Source organism: Egretta garzetta, unplaced genomic scaffold (assembly GCF_000687185.1).
Source record: "Egretta garzetta isolate BGI_Z169 unplaced genomic scaffold, ASM68718v1 scaffold151, whole genome shotgun sequence".
Classification (NCBI taxonomy): Eukaryota; Metazoa; Chordata; class Aves; order Pelecaniformes; family Ardeidae; genus Egretta; species Egretta garzetta.
Genome location: NW_009258615.1, coordinates 5,744,048 through 5,768,954, shown reverse-complemented (window position 1 = coordinate 5,768,954; position 24,907 = coordinate 5,744,048). Strand labels below are relative to the sequence as shown.

Here is a 24,907-nt window from a genome sequence, read left to right as displayed (position 1 = left end):
GTAGGATTTTTTTTTTTTATTTGGCTTAGGACAACTGAGTTTCTAAGTAACAGAACTCTTAATACACGAAACCAAAGTCCTGAGTTAATAATCATATAATAAAGTGCAAATATTAAGAATTCATATAAATGAATCCGAAGATTTGTAATAATTTCGGTTAATGCACACAATTAATGTATATTCTTTGTTAAGAGAAACAAAAAACCAAATGTTAAGATTTACTGCAATTCAAAATGTCTCAGTGGTTATGATAATGAGCAAAAACTAACCCCTGCAGGCAAAAAAAAATAATCAAACTTTCTATCTTGCCAATAAATCCACAGTGAAAGTTTTTCACTTAATTTTGCTCTTTCTAAAACACAACAAAACTGATGATATACCAATATGCATACAGCTTAAATATCTATGACTGTCTTTCAAAAGTATCATGCTCTGGTTTGAAAAAAGACAGCCTACAAAAGCGAATTTGTACAAAGTGGCTCACTACATGACATCAAAAGATCTACATGTTTGAGAAGCCCATTAAATTAATTAGTGAAACTCCTTCTACAGATCTCTTTTTGAACTGAATAATTCTAAACAAATAGAAACAAATGCTGTATTTCCTCCATTGTGATAATCCATTTCAACAAAGACTTATCGTAACAGTTATTTGCTCCTTTTATTGCCTTCAGACTGTTCTGAAGCATAGAAATTTTGAGAAATATGGAATTATGAATTAACAGAAAGCAACCTGTAAAAGCAAACTATTCAAAGCTTAACAACTAATATTTTTTCATGCACTTATTGCATCAGTTTTAACTATTTGTATTTTATTCTTTGGGGTAATTATGGGTCATCTGAAGGCTTTGGAATTTTTTTCTTCCAATTGAAAATGCAGAACACAGAGAACCAAGGCAACAGGTAGAAACTTGCCAATTTGCAAAGCAGATGTTTCCTGATGGAACTGTCATCTTGTGAAATTACACAATAAACTACCTCAAAAATAAAATTTAACTCTTTTGCAGTAGCAGCACAAGAGAATACTTCCACTAGCCCAGCCATGAATCATAAAGCTGAAATTTGTATTTAGCTGACATTAGAATGGGTTATTGTGACTTTATTGCTGTAAGAAAAGAAGTTCTGGAATTTGAAAATCACCATGAATAGAAAGAGTAAGCAGTAATAAACGTTATCACACAGCACACACTGTGTATCCCCTTTTTGCTTGCTATTATGCCTTTTGCTTCTTATCTTCTGCTACCTGACCTCTGTTCCAGCTTTCTTCATGAAGATGCTGAATGATGCAGTAGGGGTGTATTTAAGAATACCATGAGTTTCTGTTACATGGCAATTACATCCTCCCCTCCTACTATAGATTTTTGACCTCAAAACTTCAAAAGGAACGCATTTCCTACTTTTCAATTGCATTTACTTCAAACATTAGATCAGCACCGATGATATGACCTCATTTCCCTCAAATGCTTCTCTACCCTAAAGGAAAAACGACCTTAAGAGACTTAGGTTTGAGAGAGAGAGAGAGTGCAATGGCAATGGTCAAAATGATAAAGTTTAATATTAAAGTACAAGGTGTATATTTACTTCTTACATGACCAATCTAATTTATATGTCCTATATTAACCCACATCGAGAAGTAAATACCATAACTGTTGTTAAAAATCTATTCACACACACAAAAATATATAAGTGGGTGGGAAGGAAGCAAGAGAATAAGAAAGAGTCACGTTTTTATTAGACTGGCAAGGGGTCAAGTGAGGGCAATGGTCATGCCCAGGTACTGTTCAGGAGGCCTACTCTACTTTGCCACCCCAGATAGAATATGACTGTTATGTTTCCCCTATGAACAGTACTTTTCAAACGGGGGCTATGAACTAACTCCAAGGTTAGGAAACACAATTTTCTGGGGAAGAAACTTTAACAGATGCATTTATGTCAGAGTTGGTTGTTTGGAAACAAACTCAGATTGCCAGAAAAAGCACACCACACATCTAGACAGCTTTTGAATTCTCAAACTTGAATGACAAAACGAGATCCTTTCAGAATTAACGGATGTATCCCACTGATTTTCTTCTCAACAATTATAAGCTATTACCAATAAAGAAATTATACACAGACTAAAAATGAATATCAACCTTTATTAATGGAGCAATACTTTGCAAAAAAGAAAACAAACCTCTTGTATTCCAAGTAGGTATAGCACCATAAAGCAAACATCACACCTTTACCTCTTCCTCGTGTACTTTTTTGTATTTATCTTGCTGGTTAGAACACAAGAAAAAAATCCCAAATTTTTTCATATCCTTTTTCATTTCAGCTTTATTCTAAACCAAGTACTTTGAATAACTATGGCCACTAGATGGCAATGAAGACCTATAAGAAACAAGTTTTAACCCCTTGGAGAGAAAACAAGCCACAACAATCAAAGCGGTCTTTTTTAAATCAGAACACAGAGAAAAACCTTGGAAAACTATGACTTACTGAACAAAGAAACTTTTGAAGCTGAGACAATTTTAAGTTTGGTTAAAACTACCAAGCAAGAAGAGTCTGGATATTCACAATTTGAATGGGTTTTCTTATGCATCGGCCTCTTGCTCACCCTTCACATATAGGCAAGTACAGCCTGGGGGCTTTTTACTTCACATTTACAATCCCAGGAACTCATGTATAGAAGAGATTAACTATAGATTTCCTATCCAATATAGTGAGAGTAAACCACGAGTATCCTCATATTTCTAACTTCCACAGAGGATTAAAGAAAGTGTGTTTGATATATGTAAAGTAACTGCTGGAAACAGGTTCTCTCTTATTAATAAAACATTTCTGATGTAAACAGGAATGTAAATGTTTATGTGAGAGACTGGCTTCCAGATAACTATGAAGAAGAAAAGAGAAAGAAAATCACCTCCCCAAAGCAATTTAGGTAAAGTAATTTCCAGTATTACTGATGGGAAATACGGTAGGACAATGTTTGGTGGAACAAATGAAAATACTCTTCCTTCGACCTTTGATTTACAGGGCCTCTTTTTTTTTTCCTTTAACCACAAAACTAAAGTAAGACTGAGTAGGAGGTAAAAATTCTTCTGAAGTATTAATCTGACCTATAGTAAAAAGCAAATTATGTTGGAGGGAAAGGCAGCTGCATCTGGTTCTTCTGAGCTTGTTCAGAATTTTCGGTACAAGAAGTAATGGTGGAAAATCATGTAGGATGTCATTTCCTCCCTGGAATTATAACATATTCTCTTAATACCTCTTCTCTATGCTATGAGCAGACTGGCAACTCCTTGCTGAATGAGCAGTAAAACAACACAGGACATTCTTCTGTGAGGTAAACACCTAACAGCTTGATCTAAAAAAAATACATGAGAACTGTTAGGGATCAACTCTGTGAGGTCTTTCATTACTGGAAGTATAACAACCAGGAATGTCTTTCCTGGACAAAACCTATTCCACGCTTGTTAGAGCTGCATGATGAGATGCAGATTCAGTGCTTCCTACTTGCTGATATAAAGTGCAGTGACTGAACAAGGGTAACATTTTGGGATACCAGGTCTCTGCAATTACTTCATGTATTTCACATATCTCTACAACACTTTGTTGCAGGCTCCTACTTTTTCAGAAGAGGCTCTCTGTGATGCTCCTCTTATGCACCTTCCAAGAATCTATGATCGGTGTAATTAAAGCAATGGGCAGTTTTAAATGAAGCTAACATTGGGACTGATATCAGCCAGGAAAGGTCAGAGGATCAATCTTTAAAAAGTAAAGGGCATCCCTGTAGTGCGTTCTTACACTATAATTTCATGGGCTGCTCAAAGTGAGGAAAGACCATAGTATTGCCAACCTCATGTTAGACTCCAGGCTCAGTAACCTAGTACAGCAAGCAGAAGCAAGCCATTACCCATCTGTTCTAACAGATCCATTCCATCAGACCAACTGAAAACTGAACATTTTTCCACGGCAAGAAAACCAAGCTGAGATTTGTTTAAGGATGCTCCCCTCTATTCCAAATGACTTGAAGGGAAGAACAAGATAATACCTAGTGGTTTCTAAGTCTTGACTGCAACAACAAAAAGTGGAATAGGTTCAGTCTTTGGCACTACCTGGAATATTGGATTAAATCAGACAATCACCGAAGGAGAAAATATTCCTTCAGTCAATTCATGCCAATCAATACAGCGTAAACACGGTATTTCAAGTAGAGAAGCTACTCTAACTGAACTTGCCAGGAAGCAAGGGGAAGAAAGTAAAATAAAATCAGCTCATGTCATTGCTACCTAGTCCTGATGCACTCAATAATGCTCTTTTCAAACCACGGGTTTCTGTTCACAAAGGTTTGCTTTTTCAAATCATCCCTGTGTTCATCTTACAGAAGTCTTTGCCTTCAGGAGGATTTAGAGGTGTCTACCAGCTGGTTTTCTTTATGTTCAGGGTGACATTAGCAGGGAAGTTTCCCCTTTGTACCTGTTGGTCAATTCCAAGTCAGTGAAGGCAGGAGGTATGCTTGTCAGTTACCTGCGTTGCTCTGAGCATGAAACTACTCAGCAGTCTTCTTCCCTTCTTAGGAGCTGAAAGAACTAACAACTTCCACTACAGAATTCAATACAACAACAAACAAATGAAAAATCATTAGGTACTAGACTGGTAAGGATGAAGTAGTGGCGTAGAGCCATGGGGTAAGCCCTGGAGAAGGCTTTGCTCTCAATAACAAGAGCATTAACCAGAGGGCAGGTACACTCAGTTCGGTGGAGGGAAGTATTTGAGCAGAAATTACAGGAGCTAACAGACGTAAACCAAGACACAGCTAGACCATTCTCAGGCTAATCAGTAGTGACAATGTTTGAACGCAGAACAGCATGTAATCCATAAATTCCAATCTGGCTCACAGTCTTTGATGAACTATGTTTTGGAATCCAAAACACTTTAGTCCTTTACACTACTGAATGTTCACACTGTTCAGACTTTGAAGAGAGAAGTCTCACTAAATGGTAAATATGGAAAAAATACAAGAAGCACAAGCCAAACACCCACACTCATCAGGACTAAACATCACCTGAGTCTCTATCAGCTGAATGCCTTAGAAAGATGACAGCCATCCAACAGGAAACATTATGCAAAAAGTCTTAAATTCAACTGAAGTTCATCCCCAAGCCTTTTTTACCTCCTGGCTTCTTTGTTAAACTAAACAACATTAACTTTGGGAAGAGCAAGGCTAATAAGAAGAGTCCACTCAAAAAAGAAAAAAGTCTCCTTTCGTTACTGTTATTTACAGACAAGTATCAAGAACACTCTCAAACCAGAAAGTCTCCATCCATGCGGCAACAACCTGGAATTGTGTTTCCGTGAGGCCTATTCAAACCAGACCACACTACGTGTGATCTGCGCCATCTACAGCAAACTTTCAACAGAATATTTCACCATCTAGTGATGGTGAGGCTACTAAGACTCATCAAAATACTGTAAGGTAGTTATTGTGCTAACCTTTTAATTATGCCATGCAAAGTTTATTAATAATAAATATTTTCCATGACCTCACAACAAACAAAGTTTAAAGACTGGAACAAAAGGAGGAAGCTTGTGGAAGGTTTTTTTTTTTAGGTTCTGTATTTACTTGAAAGACATGTCAAATTTAAGAAATAATTCTTTTTGTAACTTGAATTCTTACTTACAAAGACAGTGCTATTTAATTTATTCTATATGGATCAAAAATTAAACAGATTATATCCATGCCATAATTAAGTCCTGCAGAAAACATGAAATTTCTCCATAAAAAGAGGTATGAAATAGGTTTCTGTCTATAAAGCAGATGTATGCAAAACAACTCACTTCAGAAATGATATTTAATGCAAAAATTATGAAAACTTGATTGACCAGTTGCATAAAGCAGCCTTAAACCTTTACTAATTTTGCTGAGTCCAGCAATATGAGGAACCAAAGGGCATATTCTGCTATGAAGCAGTTAAAGAAGCAATTAAAAAAACTCAAAAAAACCCCCCAAAACAACCCAAAAAAAGAAAAAAGGAAGAAGCTAATTCATCATTTGGTTTCACTAGTACCTTGGGGCACACAAGGATCCAAGGATTTAATAACTGGCATTTTTTTGTATGCTGGTAACAACAGGACATCATTACTGATGCTAACGGTCTGGGAACTAGCAGAACAGTACCACAGACAGTCTAAATGATGTGTTAAAAACGTAAGAAAACCCAAAATATTTAAACCGAAAAATGAAATCAGCACGATTCCAAACTTTCATTTCCTTACCCATACCAGAATGGTAATCATTTCACCACTGTATTATTTTATAACAGATGTCCAACCATTTATATTCCTAGTCCTCTTTTGCAAAGCTCTGAAATTCTCTATACTCACTTGACACGTTTCCATTTTTAAAGAGGTGAATCTGAGATGCCTTTCATGAACAAATGCAGTTGTGCTGAGACAGACAACCGAACTGCACCTCACAAAATCTAAAGTGGTAAAAGAATGTCTAATTCCAGTTAGCAGTTGTTTCAAGCAGTGAGAAACCAATGACTAGTTTACTGAACATTACCAGTACTTGGGTAACGTGTGCCACAGTGACTTTAAAAGCATCAAGTGAAGTATACACATATATTCAAGGCAACAGGAATTTATGGCAATACTATGAAATGCACATAGAAGCCTTCAGAAACTGTTAGCAAATAACAATTTGAAGCTCTGCCCTGTATTCTTCAGAACACTTATGTAAGTTTTCCAAACAGTAATGGAACTTTTAATATTTGAAATTACATCTTTCAATTTTCTCCCTTCTTTTGATGCAATTTGTTCTCCAAAATAAAGATACACAGGACAGCTTTGCAAAATGTTCCTGCCCTCAAGAACTGCTATGGCCCCAGGAGAACAAACTGACTGCAGTTACAGATAGACTGTTTAGAAAGTCATTTTCTTATCTACAGACACACCCCTCATTTTTTAGGAGTAATATGCTTAATACATCTGCAGCGATAACTTAACTAAGCAACTCTTGAATGACAATACAATCTGAGAAGATAAGAGAGGTCCCTATCTTGTCATGGTAAATCTCTTGGCTGTTGGGTTTGCTGCTAGCATGGCCTTGCGTTGCAACCCTTTTGCATTTAAGCATGGCAGTGAGCAAGGGGGCTGTATAGTTATACAGCAGACACACAGCATAGTTGTCTGCTTCCATGCCCTTCCTCCTTTCTCTTTCAGTGACTTCTCATTTGATTCTCATGAAGAATTTCAGAAAGATCTAAAAAGCACTTGGAGTAAACAATTCCATGGAGCTGCAGAACCTGGACATGGCCCAAAAGAAAGGACGTGAGACACTGGCTAACAGAAAAGATGACACACATTGAAAGGCAAGTACTCAGGCACAGCATACTGAAGAACAGTTGAAAAATACAGTCTGCATTTCTGTGATTCACAGACATCAGGAAGTGTGATTTAGGTTGGTAGCAACAAACAGAGAAATTCGCAGGCTTAATTCTAACATTACTGTTTCCTAACACTTTCACACATATATATGTTAAAATCTCAAATCTCAGTAACTGTAAAAAATATAATGATGTAACAGGATTTACACAAAGTCGCAAAAGAAAGGTGAAAACTTCAAAACCATTAGTGTGCTGAATATGTGGTCTTTTGTAGTAAATAAATATTAATAATACAAAGTATCTGAAAACTAACCAAAGACTGCGCTATTTATTTTAAGGTAGGAAAATATCATTCATACTTAAAGAAAATTGTATTTCATCATGAGAGGACTAGAAATCTGCATATGAAGGAACATCCTATTTGCTTCTGCTAGTCATGCAATAAAAACATCAGATAGAGAGGATTGTAGGAATTTACCTTTGCCTAAAATCATTCATCCTCATATCTTCCTGTAGATTGTATCACTTCGAAAACTACCTATTATTGTAACTTGTACTGTATTGATTTTTGAGAGAATGCTTACCATAAACATGGTTAGGATTGACCTGTCATTCTTTTTAAAGCTATTACAGATCAGATTCAGAGAAGTATCTTACTGAGGCTAGCAATTTTCCTTTCATATTAATTTGAAATTACTCAGGAAAAAACACCTCTACAAATAGTCACCATTAATCACCTTGTTTACTCCAGTTTTAAAATGGAAGGTTTAAAATTAGAGCCATTTTAGTTCAATGGCAGAAAAAGTTCACGCACAGACAGAGAACCTGTTGGTGGAAACAGGCATCACTACACTGAATGCCAAGGTTTGCAGCATTTGTTATATAATTTAATGATTTATGAGAACACATTTTGGGTCATGTTTCTTCAGACTACAGTACAATATGAGGAATTATGCGATGTACTACACACCAGACTACACACTATAGCTTCCCTAGCTGGGAGCTGTAGAGGGAAGCCAGGAAAGAATAGACACTTACCTTTTTTCATTTCCATATGATTTCTGCGCAACTTTCGCATGGAGTATTAGCACTGTTTGATCACCTCGTTCCTTTAGGTAATTTCGCATTGCTTCCCTAAAAATTAAAAGACAAAATAAGCCTTGAAAGTTTTTTTGGCTTTGTTTATAACTATAATAATCCAAAAACAGCTTTAGGACAAAAAAAACCTGAAACCAACCCCCCCCCCTCCCCCAAGCACCTGAAATTCAAAAAAGGTAACCACTAATAGGGTCAAGATGAGTTTGGTTTGTTTTTTAAGACAATTACACAGCAAAAAGAAGCAACTACCTTGCATGAAGCTAGCAGCAGGGGGCTGTGGTCATTTATAATTACCACATTTCCCAGAAAAAAAAAGGTGCTTGTGATGTAAAATCATACCAATGCCAATCACTGTAAAATTGGGCTTTGAACATGATGTAAAGTATCAAGCCACAAATATTTGATTAGAACACACTTTATTAATTCAGTATTGTCTCCTTAACCAATTTAGTCTCTCATGATAATGACAAATTGTTCTGAAATTTTGTTTAAGCTATTAACTAAAACAATGCAATGTTTATATATAAGTTTTCCTTTGGTTGTGAAGATACTACAAACAAGTGTAATTCTTCAGCTTATTGTTTCATCTAGTTTTCTAGAGACAACTTCTACTTCCTGCATACAATCAGGCATAAATTAAAAAAATTAGATTTTTTATCGTTCATCATCACTGTAATGACAAGACGTCATATAAAAGCTGTAATTACCTCAAACACACCAACAGCAATTCCTTGAGAGAAGTAAGAGAACAATATACCCTATCATTCTTCTGTATAATAATCTAACTGTTCATTAAGCAGCATGCCAAATTCAACACCCTAGGGTTTAGCTGTGCCGGAGTGCTGACAGGAACACTTTTAAGTCCCTGGAGGAGCTTTTGCAGGTCGAATGCCCACCAATGCACTCATCTTCAAAGTCATCAACCAGAGAAACAAATTATGAATGGAACAGGAAGTTATATGAAGAGATTAAACCCTACAGAAGAGGGATTTTTTTGTTGGTTTTTGGTTTTTTGGGTTTGGTTTTTTTTGGGGGGGTGTGAGGGTGAGCTGCACCCAACTGTTGAATTCCCTTTGGAATCAGATCTAGAAAACCAAATGTTTCCAGTGAAAGAAGATGGACGATAAAAAGCAGTATTTTGTTGACAAGACCTTTTCTAAAAAAAATCCCCACATACAGTTTCACAGAGGAAAGCAAGTAGATTGGGGGTATGGGTTGGACAACAACAACACAACTTTGCTAATGATGTTTTGTAAATTCTTGCACTTGTCATGCCTACACAGGACAGCAATCAGTGTGCTAGATTTTCTGTTAACTAGCAGGATATAAGAGCAGAGGAAAGACTTGAATTCCTGTTTTAAATCTGAACTAACTTGATCAATTTACATTTGACTTCAGTAACTGATGTTTATCCACGAAAGCACAGATGTAAGAACTGTCTCAAAGCACACAGACTTATTTTATTTGCAACCATTGCTTAAGAATATATTTTAAACCACAAAACATAATTCACTGTGAAATTATTGTTATACATTTCATTATGATATATATTAGCTGCATTGAAGTGGTTTAAAAAATTTTTATCTGGCAATTTGAAATTCTCCATTAAGAGTACTGTCATACTAAATTACGAACATCTGTCATACTAAAAACTTTTGACTTGACTACCATTAAAAAAACCCCACTCAAACCCAACAACCCATGTGCAAAAACACTAGGTGCTATCTAATGTTTATTTAATACTGTATAAGGAAGAAATTCTGCCTTTTCTACTGGTCTGTTGCCACAGTGGACTTGTACAATCCAAGCTCCTAGGAGAAGTAGGAATGCTCCCCTCCAACCCCTCCCACTGATAAAGAAAACACATAAGCATTGCAATTCTTACATGACATTTTTCATTATTAGTTCTTAGAACTCTCCATGAAGGTAATAGTGCTATAGTTTACATCTAAAACCAACTAGCACAGTATGAACAGAGTACTGTTGTTCCACGGGAGCTTGCCTGACGATGAACAGATTATTAGACAAACAGGACTGCCTTCACACAAAAAAGCAGAATAATTTTCCAATAACTGAACTAAATGCCTTTAAATGTTTACAGATACTTTTTTTAGCACTACATAAACAAATCATACTCTTAAAAATTTGTGTGACAGTTTTTCCATTTCAGCATTTTTCTCTTCAGAGGAAAAAAGTTAGGTTGCTTGTTTCCAGCCTCTATCAGTACAGAAAAGGTTAACGAGCTACTGCTTTGAAGGATGGCTAGCAGTTCCCAGATGCCCACCCCTGTACTCACAGGAAAGAGTACCTGGGACATCTAGTAGCTAAAATCCTGCACATGAAATTTAGAGTCGCTATAGTTAACAGATATCTTAGTTAAAATACCTTATACTCAATAGTCATTATTTTTGTTCTTTCTGTTTTTAAAATCATAGACAATATATTCTATTTTTGTTGTTCTTTGTAAATCATAGAAGATAAATCCTATCAGCAATTCGGGGTGATACTAACAGGTGTTATTGCTCAAGATGGAAAACAGTTCATTACTTAAAACTTCATATCCTTAAATATTCCTGAAAACACATAGGCCCACAGGAAAACAGCACTGTTTGTTTAATTACTTATAAGTCAGTATAGATCAATTTTGCATTGATATTCAACAATGACAAAAGCTAACCTGAAGCTTATGCAGAAATGCAATGAGACAGATCTCCCCGACACAAAATGTGAATGTTCTCCTCCACCCTGTGCTTTACAGGAGGCATCATTATTTCATTCAAAACATAAGTAAGCCAGCGTGACAATGAGTTTCCAGGTCTTTATACAGCACTATTACTACACAAAACTGTAAAAAAATGTGTGCATCTTTTATACTTTGAGCAAAGAGTGGATTTTAAACTCAGTAGCTACTTATAATCACCACAGTTTATGGCATAGAATAATAAATATTTGCATAGACTGTGTTATAACAGTTTGCAAAAATGGTGACTACTTAACAGCTTCTAGTGTACAACCAGGCAGACCAGGAGCAAATCAGGCACAGTGCTCCAGTCACTCTAAACACTTTTCAGAATGGATTGGCTTGATGGTACTATTTAATGCGATCTCTGACTGTTTAGGTTTCACCAAAAACTGATTAAGATCACTCCTTCACAGCACTGTGTTCATTTTGCTCTTACCGGTTGCATGACAGCAGTAATGTAATAGCTGAATTTTGGCACTAAAAAGTATTACTATACATGACCTCACAGGACACTTTTACCCAAGAAAAGAAATCCGGCTCATTCCTGGTGGTTTAAAACTATGCAGATTCGTATCCTACGGAATCATCTACAATAACCGATATGTGAAGTCAATAGCATTTCTAAAAAGGCATTTTGAGTATCATATTAAAAACAAGACATTCATTGTTCAAAATTTTACTTCTGGCTGCTGACTGCATAAAATAATTGAAAAGCTTTGATATTTAAAATTCTAGGATTAGCAAGCCACAATTTTTTAACTTAGAAATCCTTCTGAGAATGGAAAGGGTACCTTTGGAAAACTTAAAAACCCACTTTCTTTAATGCTTACCTGGTGAGCCGTTTTGGTTGAGGTCGCTCTCCAAATTTCCTGAAAAAAGAAAAAGTTTTTAACTTAAAACAAGTGTTTAGTCATAAGTTTACAGTGAAACACTATCCCAATTTTACAATTTTTGAACATGTATTGGAATTTCGTGTCTTTTCTTTGTGATTTCCTAGATCGATTACTATTAGCATATCAATCACCTCCTTGCAACAGCCTTTCCTACAACAGCCTTTCCTCCTAGCAGAGGCTTTTTTTATTTGGAACACCAGATAACTTTCTTTGCTAAAGTCACATTTACTTTCTCTCTGAATCATTTTTGAGAAGTTCAGATATCACAAGTATGTAAATAACCAGGAGATCTTTGCCATAGCATTGACCAGAAGTGACAACAAAAAGCAATTATTAATATACAGAAATTAACAGAAATTAATCTCTTGAGATGACAAATCACAGTGAATGCTTCCCATCAAGACAATTTCTCAGAAATCTGGGTTTCCTTAAGGAATTCTTACAAAAAGGATGACAATGTATTTCACAGGTGCCAGTACAGAATTGTAAGAAAAATCTTTCTTGTGGAATGTAGCCAAGCATGATCCAGAATTATCCTGCCATACACTTAATGGTTTTTAGCCATTAAGTGTTTTGAGAGAGCTGTATTTCTTTCAGTGCTCTGGGTACACTCTTCACACTAGATGAAGACTTTCCACATAAGTCTTTATTTACATAAGACACTGAATTTACATAGGACAAACATTTTCATTAACAAAAACATCCTTAGATTGAACCAAAATGGTCAGGTAAAATACCTGAAAAAAGGAAGGCTGTACCCAGCAGTATACATTTGCTCAGCCCGGTAGGGAAGTAAAAGCACAAACTAAAATGAGGACAAAGAGGAAAGAGGGGGTAAAAGAGGAAGGGGAAAATAAAAAACCAACAGGCTTAGCTTAACACCTTTCTGTCTAAAAATAAACCGAGGCATAAGAGACTGTGCTTCTGCTGCCAGTGTTCATAAATATCTCTACAACTTGCCAAACTCTTTGATAAGCAGGCATATCTTTCTCTTTATGCTTCCTGGATAGTGAAAAAACCTTTCCTCTAATATTGCCCTACAACAGCGCTGGGGGCTCCCTACAACAAGAAGAACTTGATCATTAAATGATGTGACAAGAAAGTCCCCTGTTAATGCAGTGGATCTGCCCTGAACTCTACAGCAACTGGTGGTGGAATGATTTGATACATTCCAATTTTATTTGAGTAATTCTAGAAATGTACAAAGTAAAAATACATAGGTATTGTAATTTATATAGTTGAGCAGAACAGCACACTCCTGAAAAGACAGTGACAAGAACATTCAGCAAGTTTTGAAGTTATTTTTCATGACCTGAATAATTAGACTTCTAAAGTACTGGTAGTCCATTCTACGTAGAGAAATTGAATAAACAAGACAAAGCTAAATTATTTTTTTCAGTTTAAACAATGAAATGAAAATTTATTTTTCCGACACTACGTAAGTTCCTTCCATGTTTTACTTCGTTGTTGTTAGTATACTCTTCACTTGTCTGGCTTTATTTTAACTTTAAATGAAACAACTAAAGTAAAATTCTTGCTACAAGATTTGGTTTTATATGTTTTAAATTTCAAGGTCTATTGGACATGTACTTAATTTATATTTTTCTTTATGGTGTGTATCACTATATTGTCATTTTTAAAGTAGAAAGGTAACTAGAAAACACAAACAGCTTTGCAGTTTGGCAGCAGGAAATTTATATCCCAAAGCCTTTCTGCTTTTACCACTTATCTTTTCAGGATCTGCCTCGCTTCATCTCCTGAGCACACCCTGTGCCTCTGATTTCCTCTGGATAACAGAGAGAGTAGGTGTGCATGTCCCACCCCCCCCAGTACTATCAGTGTAGTTACTGTTCTCCCTGAAGACCTAGGATCATTACATCTCGCAGAGGATTCACCTGTCTGTGACTCACTGACTAGACAACAGATTACCTTTAAGCAATACTCACAGACAAAACACCATCCATACAGATTAGCTCCCTGATTTTGAGGAGAACGACAGTCTTTGTCCCAATCTCTCTGCACATTTTAATTCACATGAAAAAAATTAAGAGGTGCCTATTTTGGAGCAAAGGAGGAATACGCACACCATGCTTGCTTGTACTTTGGCCAACAGATCCAATCCAAGATGAAGACACTAGTCCATCAGAAACTGCATTAACACAAAAAAACCTCCCGGACAAAATCTCACACTCCTAAGGCAACATCTACCCATGCAGAACTCTTGAGCACAGCAGATACATCCCCCTTGCACGTTAGCTTATTGCTGGCTAAAAAGAGCTTTATTAACAAGGCATCTACACAAAGCATTTACTTAAAGAAATAAACCCAATCTTTTTCTTTAGTCAAATCCTGAATATACAGCACAGGAAAAAGTACCAAAATCCCCATTCTTCAGAGGCAGAGCTAAAGAACTGAGTCATCCTGGGTAAACTCTCATCATCTGATGCTCAGTGCAGTACCTTTATAAATCACATGCCAGCTTTCCCTAGCCTCCTCCATCCAAACTAAAGTTACTGATGTCACTGTAATCAACTTGTGAACCCATATAAACGCTACCCTTAGCAACATGAACCTTCCAAAGAGATGATACAAAATAATTTGGTAGATCTCTTATTATTCTTCCAATATACATTAGAGGGAGATGTAGAATAGGAAGAAATTACATATTTGTATGTAGAATAGGAAGAAATTACATATTTGTATTTACTTAAGTCCAATTTTTTACATTCTCTAAATTAAATTCAGCTACTTTTTCCTCAATAATGTCCCCCTGACAAATGACTGATGGTCATGTGCCTTGGTGTCAATGAACAGCACTTCCTGCACCACCTCAAAGTCATTTCAAAGATCCCATAAATGTTCTTCAGAACTAAGAATTCTAAGACTTGCCCTACAAACCACTTAGATTAGTAGACATCTGCATAAGGATAACTATATTTTAGGAAAAATCAATGAGACTTGTACAGGAATGCTATAAATCAAATTATTTAAATAAGTGACCAATATGTATATGAATAAGGTTGACTGACATTGCATTCTTACACATCCAGTAAAAAACCTCTCTAGCGCAATAGCAATAGTCAAAGAAGTTAGAATTCAAGAATGATTAAGAATGGAATAAGAAACACAAACATTACCATGTCATAGCATTATTCTGCCACAGCCACACAATTCTGAAAACTGCCTGAAGTTCACTGAAAATGTAGTGGAAGAAAGTTATCTCAGAGTAATAAAATATACCACAAAAGTCAATATGGATGCAATTGGCTAAAACTCTTTAGCCTTTAGTGAGAGCACAAGAGAAAAGTCACAGAGGCAAAGACCTGAGAGACTAATAAAAGATATGCAAAATGTTGAAAAGGAGATGGTTATTATCCATCTCTCACAAACACAGAAATTAGGAAATATATCTAATACATGAAAATTTCATTTTAGAATAATTTTTTTTTTCCTAGCTCTACAACCACTGTTACAAGTAAGTTGTGAAACATACTGCTACAGGATATTGTGGAGGCTGAAAGCACAAATGGACTCAAAAGATAAACAAAAGTCTGATACAGAACTCCATTAGCTTCTGTTAAGCATAATGACCTATTTTTTACAACCTTGTTCTCAGGAAAACCTACCAAACCAGCCTGTCTTCTGTATTCTTTCCTTAATAGTCTATTACTGATGACTAGCAGGCACAATCCAGTATGCATACTCCTACGAACCTGATATATTCCACAGCAGCAATTGCATCCAGCATGCCAGATTATCAGTCACGTTGCAAAACTCAGGATATACAAACAAGACATGAAAAGTAAAAAAAAAACTCAACGTAGATACCTATATTGACAATGCAACCTGAAGTACAAAAACTACCACATAAAGACTAGGAGGCTTTTTAATTTTTCTGATGTTAAGATAGCCCATTTGAAAGTGCAAGAGACACTACCTGTGGTTTTGTACTAAATGACGGACATTGTACAAACTATGATTGCCATTATTTCAAACTTTTGTATTTGACTGGCATGTTGAAAAGTGAGCCAGTTCAGACATTTCAAGGTTATCTGTCACAGATGACAGAGACTGCAACATTTTTCTTGTGCAGGTTTTCCCTGGATTTCACTGTTCTGGATTTTCTTTTTACATTTCGAATTGCTATTCCTCCTCTTTGTTTACATCTTGAAAACATGCAGATTGATGGCTAACAAAAATATACAGGAGAGGAAGCCAAAAAAAAAAAGTATCAGAGTTCCATTCCTATAGTGGTTATTAAACAAGCTAAATATATATAATTTTAAATCCTAATTATAAGTTATATATCATTATATCTGAATGCTCACCAAGTTCCTTTCCTTTCCCATTTCTGTTATTTTACCATCCAAGACTAAGCACTGTTTCAGCTATTGGAATTCAATCAAGTTACCATTTCAATTCACAAAACTAATTCAGTGCAAACTGTTTTTTATTAGCATTTCCCTAACACACTGCACTGCAAACGTGAGTGTGAGCATTAGCCACATCGTAATCACTTGCTGTTGCAACAAGTTATACTTGTTCTAATAATTCTTTCCCCAGTCCTCTTCTCCAACCACTATTTTGTATTCTATTATTTCATGTATTTTATTTGCCTTCTGATGCTTTGCATAAATTAATTTCACTTCCACATTTTGCGCTGTAGGAATAACTTTTCTCCCACCTCGTGTCCCAAATCTTTCTTTAAGTCCATCCTTTTCATTTAGCAAGTCCCAGTTTGCCATTCAAACTTTTATTCAAACTTCACAGAATGGGAAGTGAACTTACTGTTTTTTCTTTTTACCTCTTTACTGCCCCTCAAGTAACTATGGAAATTAACAAGTGCACTAACATCAACCTTACAAGTACACTATCTAGTTTTGCTCAAACTTTTAATATTCTCAGGTTAGGTAAAAACATGACACAACATACAGGGTAAGTTTCAAATGTTTTCATAAAACAGCAGAATGCCACACGCTATTTGGAATTCCTAACTCAGATACAACACGTACTATACTATAGTTTTCTATGGCTGCAGGAGTATGAATTTCCATTGTTTCCAGCATCTACAAAGGAGCACAAAGACAAAGAAAATCTGTCAATTACTATATGCTTCGACTAAAAGTACCAAACTTTTTCTGTTATACAGTCTTACTTTCTGGAGATAAACTTAACTGTTTTGGCTGATTTTTTTTTTTTTTTCCAATGCTTCTATGTGTCAAGTCAACTTTGGAAGGAAAAAATGACTAAATTAAAATTAACCAGGACAGTTTTACCATTTGCAAGAAACAAAATTATTAAAAGAAAAAAATAAAAAATCCCGTTGTCCCATCCTCAACTTTGACTGAAAAATCTGTGGTCACTAAACTGCTCTAGCATCCTCCTGCCTGGAATATGAACTTCAAATTTTTCCGGTATTGGCCTTCAGCCAAGAACATCCTTTTTACAGTCCCTGAGAAAGTCCATTCACCTTTATTTACTGAGCACAGAAGCCTTAAAAAAATATTTCCACAACATTCAAAGAGAGGCAATAGCAATTTGCCTTAAGAATTCTATCTTCACTTGGCTTATAGACTGACACAATTTTTGGCACCTAGTAGGACTAGCATGGATCTTTCTGTAAATAATGCTCTCCAGAGAGGCAAAAAGCAAAAGGGAGTTGTCGAATTTGAATAACAGTAGGAATAACAGCTGAGCAGAAAGCAAGCATATTGGAGAGGCCAACACCGGGGGAATAGCAGGAAGTGTGAGGACTGAGAATGTGAAGACACGAGTGGCAAACTAAGACTTGCTAGCTAAGAATGGGTCCAAGAACATTATGGGAGATGAGGTACCAGAAAAGCCTGTGGCAAGGCAAAACATTCAGACTTAAAGCCAGAATATACAAAGACTAGTAAAAATACACTACAGTTACTGTTTTCTCCATCGACTTTTTTTGTGACAGAAGTTTTCATGGTGTCCTAAAAATTTCAACATTGAAAATAAAAGCAAGATACTTGTCCTACCCTGAGGAATCCAAAAACATATCATAGCAGATATCCATATGCCGAGATTCGACTTGAGATCTCTTTGTCTTTTTGCGTTACACAAGCATGAAGAGATCATCATAGGTGTTGGGGGCTCACCCCTCTTCCCCTGCCTTTGGACGGGTGAAAAGAACAGCATGAGCAAAAAAGCAAGAAAACTTGTAGGTTGAGATAAAATTGTTTAGCAAACAAAGGAGACCTGGAAGAAGAGAGAAACAAAACAAAACAAGCCAATCACTCACCACCTCCCACGGGGTAGACTGATGCCCAGTCAGTTCCCAAGCAAAAGCTGGGTAACCTCTCTAAACCCCCCTCCTCTCCATTTTACTGCTGAGCATGACGTTATATGGCATGGGAATACCTCTGGTTAGTTTGGGTAATCTGCCTGATTGTGGTACCCCCTTCCCAACGTCTTGTGCACCCCCTAATCACTATGGGGGGACGGACATGGGACGAATGAGAAACAGAGAAGGCCTTGACACTGTGCAAACACTGTTCAGCAAGAGCTAAAACATTAGTGCATTATCAACAGTGTTTTGGTCACAAAGTACGCAGCACCATACCAGCTGCTATGAAGAAAATTAACTCCATCTCAGCCAGACCCAGTACAATGAGAAAACTAAAGAAAAACAGATGCTTTCTACATGGGAAACAAGTGCCAGATTTTGAAAAGGCACAGAGTGCCTGTTCACTGGAAAAGTTTCGCTCCCAAACATCCAACTGTCAAATCACTTCCAACTAGACCTACATACTCGTTGGTACTTTTGACTGACCTAGCAAGGGCCTAACGTTTTTCCTGAATAGCAAAACCAATTCTTTATTAGTCCAGTTATATGATAGCACATATCACAGTACTTGCTGCAGAACATGTTAGAGGAACTCTTTAATAAGCTACAAGAGATGACTGTAATACCTCAGTATGGATTCTGGAAACAATCCCCAGGCAAGTGCACAGAAGGAAACTTCCCCGGAAGGAAGTTACCCCATAACTGTTCAGTGCAATCGTTCCAGCTCCTTCTGAAGCACAAACCTCTCAACGTTGTCAGAAATAAGATACGGCAGTCACTAATCCAGGGCAGCATACAGCCCAGAGCCTGATTGAGTGGCAAGTCCCACTTGCCTTAAACAAAGCTGTCAAATAAATGGGGTTTGAGACAAATACCGTGTGCTTCACATAGGCTTACTAGGGGATAGAGATGATTAAGAATACTAAATTAAATACAGAATAGAGTGACTAAAGAAAGTTTTTACTTCCTCAGAGGAGGTCTGAGGGAAACAATGCTTGAAACAGGAAGAGTCTAATGAGATGAATTTCAGATTTTTATATAATCTCTTGAGAAGTTTCAGAATACACTATGCAATTCAGAAAGAAAGAATGTAAGAAATTCCAACCTCTGCTCTCCACCAATACAAAGTGACAACGGAGTTCGGTGAGAGGCTGAAGTTAAGTTCCAGTATTTCTAACATCTACCAAATAGCTGTTATCCCAAAAATCATTAACAGGTGACAGGGTTGGCAAGAAATACTGCCATTTCAATAGGTACATTGTAATTAGGAGTGCAGCAAAAGAAACCTCTGTGCTTTGCTTAATGCCAGTTCTAAAACCAGAGTTAACTATCAGATGCAACCTTCTCCTAAACCTCTTATATAGCCATGAAACATGTGAAAGAATGTGAAGCGTTTGGGGTTGGACAGCATGACAAAAGCCTTTTAAAGGAAGAAAATAAGGTAAGTCCTTTACAGGTATTTTTTAATCACTCTCCTTCAACTTTAAAATAACTGCCACATATCTGGAAAGCTAGAAAGTCGTTCAAATGTACATTCAGCCTGTAGCAAAAAATGACCCTCATCATAACAGGGCCTGTTGCTTCTACCATAAGAAACAAAAATACTTTTCAAAGAATTCATTTCAAGTTGCTATGTGGTCAGTTATCACAAGCCTATTAAATGTGGTGTACTACAAGCCCACCAGTATGTGAGCTCACTAGGTTTGCCTACTGAGGTTATCTAAGATCTAGGAAAGTGAAATACTAGGTTTTCTAGTATTTAAAGTTTGAGGATTAATATTAAAGTATTCCTTTTCAGCCATCAACAGGCACATCATCTGAGAAAACCTGAGAGAGGTGGATTCAAGTAGCCATGCTGGGACTCTATTTTTTTCTTTTAATCCTCTGTCCATTTCCAGCTTCAACTTGCTTACCACAGACAAATTAGTGAGGAACTGAAGAAGCACTGAGGAAAGTTCATACTCATGGACTTTAAAAATGCTTAAAATTATCAAAGCTAACGTATATACAACAGTGCCCATGTACAGGACACAGTGAATAGTTCCCAGGAGCTATCCCTTAATCTCCCATTTGTTAGAAATGTTTCATACAGGTCAAGCAGTATACTGCAACCTACGTGGTGAGACTTAGCTACTCCATATCAGCCTTGTTTTGTTTTTGCAGATTTCTACATTTAGAATAACACGTTACATCAACAGTAAAAGCAAAGCAGCAGATGTACTTTTTAGAGCACAGGAATTTACAGTTAATGTAAGTATATTTCCCTGCACAGATTTCTGTGAAGACAAGATGCAAATACCGAAAATATTTCTCTGCATTCACCTACACAACCATATTCTCTTACAAACATTTTAGAACACAACTGCCAAGGGAAAAGATCATCTATCACTAGGAAACATTATCCCATCTGGTGGTTTCACAGACACAAAGACAATTCCTACGTTATTAAAAAAAATGGCCATTTATGATCTGGCATGAGCTGGCACATAAAGAAGACCACAAAATTTCATAGAGCGGTTTCTGCTATGATTGGTCTATGAAATACACATTAAATATAGCTGCTGATTCACATCACTTTTAATATTTGTTTGCTGTTGGAGATTTGATTCCTGTAAGTGCACCTCATTCCACACTGATATCTCTTATGTTTTAAATGAAGCTGAAAATAGGGCACTGTTATGATTTGCCAATAGTAAAAATGCACAGCTCAAAAAGGTGCTGTTCTACAGGTTTAACACGATTAAAACCAAAACACCTGAAGGACACAATTTCTAAGAGATTAATGCAAAAGGCATATAATTGGATATATGAATTCAGCTGAGATGGAAGTAAACACAAGCAATTAATATTACTTATGCTCAAATAGAACATTTGACATTTATCTTTTCCATGGATGAGGATATTGAATAAATGAACCATACAAATGGCTAAAACAAAATTTTCCTTCTGAAGGTTGTTATCTTCTCCAAAACAAAAATGGGTACAATATCCACCTCTGAGCATTAAAGGAAACAGAGACAGTTGTACTACCCCTAACATCCAGCACTAAACACACACCACACTGGAAACACAAACTAAAAGGAAAGAACTAAAATAAACAAACTGATATTGTGAAAAGAAAGGACAGGTGAGGAAGTAATTCCTCTCTCAGCCGCTCTACACTCCCACAGCCTATGATTCCACACAACCTGAATTCTTCACAAAGTTCTAAGCAGATTTACTTTTCTCAGGCTACCTGCCTCCATGTCCTGCACATATTTTTTCTTTGCCCTCCACTGATCTTTACAGTTACAACTTAATGCCATACAGCCCAATATGACTCAACCCACACCATGAGTGTCCCTAACTACTGTGGCTTTACCTGCATAGCATCGTAGAGAAAGGAGTTTTTAAATCCTTAGACTACTCATACCCTAAACATTTTAAGGTCTTCTATTTCCTTTCTCTTAGCAGAACCACACAAGTTGTTGCTGTGCTATTTCCTCAATAAAAATACCGCTGTGGCCGTTACTCCGTTCTATGAAAGGTGCAGAAAACACTGAAGATTATGTAGATCCATTACTTTGCTGTGATATATGTATCTTAGGAGTGGTGGTTTTTTTTTGGTTTTTTTTTTTTTAAGCTATAAACATACGTTTATGTAATATGACACATGCAACTAAATACACAGACAAGTGATGCTTTTCAGGGGCTCTTATTCTTTCTGTAATATCCCACACCTGAAATTACACCTATCTCCCCTGTTGCTCCCTCCAGGTGCAACTGTGTCGTAAGCGGAATCCTCTGTAGCTGATGAAGTCTGCAAAATGACAGTTTCCAGATCACCCATCATGCTGCAGGCTGGTTCATCGTTCAGGATGAACAAACACACTAACAGAGACACACGTGGTCTTCAACCCACTCTCACTTTTGCCTGCCAGTGGCACTTAGGCCCTGATTCTCATCAGGGTGTCTACTGTAATAGATACTGCTATAAAGGTTTTGTCCTGAACATTAGGAGCTCAACGAAAAGCTAAGGCATTTTAAAAAATAAATGTAGTTTTCACATCCACACATAATGTACAAAGAGCCAACCTCAGCCAATATGCTCTGCAATACTACTGACCCAATATACCCTCTTTCTTAGCCATCCTACAAAGGAGATGACATTAATTAAAACCTCACCAATCAAGAATGTCTCAGGGACATGAACAGTGCTAGCATTTCTCCTGCTCCTAAAAAGTCCTTTTCTCCCCTGTAAAGAGCAAATGATGGGTGGTCCAACTGCACTGTGACTCCTAAGAAGTAGGGGGCACAGCAGCCCCTGAAATCACAAAACCAGAAAGTTTTTGATCGATACACAAAACACTCCCCCTCTTCAAGAGAAAAAAAAAAAAAAAAAAAAAAAGGACCCACCTGCTCCAGGGTGAATGCCACCAACCATGCACTATCATCACATCTTTGTACTGCATGATCCCGTACTGCTCCGGCCTATGCTTAAAGAATTTAAGTCCTGAAGCACAGGGGACATGTTACGTGTTTGAAACAAGTCTTCTACTGTACAGCACTATATACACTTTTGGCACCATATCAAATAATACTGACATAAATACAATAGAAAAAGCTCTGCTCCATTTAGTCACGCCCTCTCACTGGAAGTCACTGGTTCAATTAGAAACTCCCTCTCCCTCTTCTGACCCGCTTTCATCCTCCCACATTGCTTTCATTATTGTCCTCTCTCTTTTCCAATCCCCATAAAAAGAAAATCACATAACCACAACTGCAACTTAAATACAGCTTGCACCATATCAGTAAATAGGCTCACTTTTAAACAACGTACAGAAGTAAACAAATTCACTTATTTATACTAGTCTACCTACATTTGGAAAAAAAAAAAAACCTTCATCCAGTAAATCACTATACTTGTACATGATTCTAAAAATCAAAGGTCTGGTCCAAAATGGACATAATTTTAATCCAGACTGAACTCTCATAATTCTGCCACACTAAGTGAGGCAAGAAACTCAGCAATGGCAGCTTGTTTAAGAACAAGAAAGTGCCTAAACATACACCTGGAGACGTGTTTTCCCTGCTTTTGCTTTTTGCTGTAGGTACCTGCTGCAAGAAGCTACAGTAACACAGATCTCAAGTATACTGAAGAACTTGGGTATCAACTTAAAGCATGCCATTAAAATATTAGAATGGTGCAGAATGTGAGAAACATAAACAAAAATTACTCCATTTATTAAGATTTCTTTACATTTACATGCTATTATTTCTTTTTGATTGACTCCCTAATAACGTTGGCTGAAATGTTCAGTGGAAACTGCAGATTTGCACACACTTACCTTAGCAACTGAAAGTTATCAGCTTGAAAAATCAGCATGCCAACAGAACCTCAGTCCCTAAAACACAATATATTTTTGGCTCAGCTATATTATAACCGCATAGGGAATGTGCAATATAAGGCTCATTAGTTTTACCTTCATCCATGTACACCAAAAAAGAGTGACTGCTAGGAAAAAGGAAAACAACTGCACGTAGTTCACAAAATTGGCTACTAAAATAATGGTAAACTGCTAATACATAAAGACAGCCTGAAGCATGCTTCCACATGTAATGTCCCACACTCACAGCTTTCAGTGACAACTACTTTGCTCAGCGTATGGTTATTAGGATTCTTCTTGTCCATCCAGCACAGTAAATTTCCCTCAGGATCTCATCTTGCACATCAACTGTGAACTTGACCTTTACTTCCTAAGAAAGTGATTTTGTGTCCCCTACTAAACCGTAACTTAAGTACCAGCGAGCCTTGAAAAAACAAGCAGCTACCTTTAAAGAAATTTAATTTCTCAACATGGTAAGAACAGAGCTATTGAGTAGTAAGACTGCTTTTTACAGTTAGCATCTACCCATAACTGCCAATAAGATTTAGTCTGAAGAAGGATTTTTTTTTTTAGATGCATGAGGAATCAACTTTAATAAACCTACCGATTGTTGCCTCCATTGTCTGATTACTTGACAAAAGCCACAAATTAGACACAAAATGAGACTTTTTAGACCGCTTTCCTGCCAACATAGGAACCCTCTACTATAAAACAGTACTTGAGGATTTGCTCAACCTCGCTTTCAATGATCGAATGCCTACAGTGTTCAGAGAACAGCTTCCCCTCTTTAAATATACTTTCCATCCTTAACTGGAAGATAAGTATTCATTTTCTGTGCCAAAGGTAACTTAAAAAAAAAAGCGAATAAAAAAGAAGCACAGAAACTTAAAGTTCATGGTTTTCTTTGAATTGCCACCATTCACTGTAATGGCAAAAATACATACTAGAAGCAGAAATTGTGAATGATTTTGCGAGGAAGTGGTAAAGAACCATACTGAACTTGCACGGGAGGAAGATTCTCAAAAAGCCAGCCTAACCTCACTAACCATAAATGCAAATATATATTTCTTTGGAACACATCTTAAAGAGGTAACAGGTTCTTGACAGGGACAGTCATTGGTCAG

At 36.7% G+C, this 24,907-nt stretch overlaps 1 protein-coding gene across 3 annotated transcripts in view; it reads right to left on the bottom strand.

The window, feature by feature from the left end:
* RBPJ (recombination signal binding protein for immunoglobulin kappa J region) overlaps positions 1-23,795 on the bottom strand; it is a 41,806-nt gene extending 18,011 nt beyond the window's left edge. Inside the window, exons 1-3 of one of the 3 annotated variants that reach the window (XM_035903455.1) lie at positions 23,745-23,795; positions 12,042-12,080; positions 8,409-8,504 (exon numbers count right to left, since the gene is read on the bottom strand). In XM_035903455.1, the coding sequence (XP_035759348.1) occupies positions 8,409-8,504; positions 12,042-12,080; positions 23,745-23,782 (173 nt within the window). In that variant the 5' untranslated portion in view covers positions 23,783-23,795. The remainder of the gene's footprint in view (positions 1-8,408; positions 8,505-12,041; positions 12,081-23,744) is intronic. The other 2 variants (XM_035903454.1, XM_009648045.2) reach the window with 2 other exon arrangements.
* Between the last annotated feature and the right edge of the window lie 1,112 nt (positions 23,796-24,907).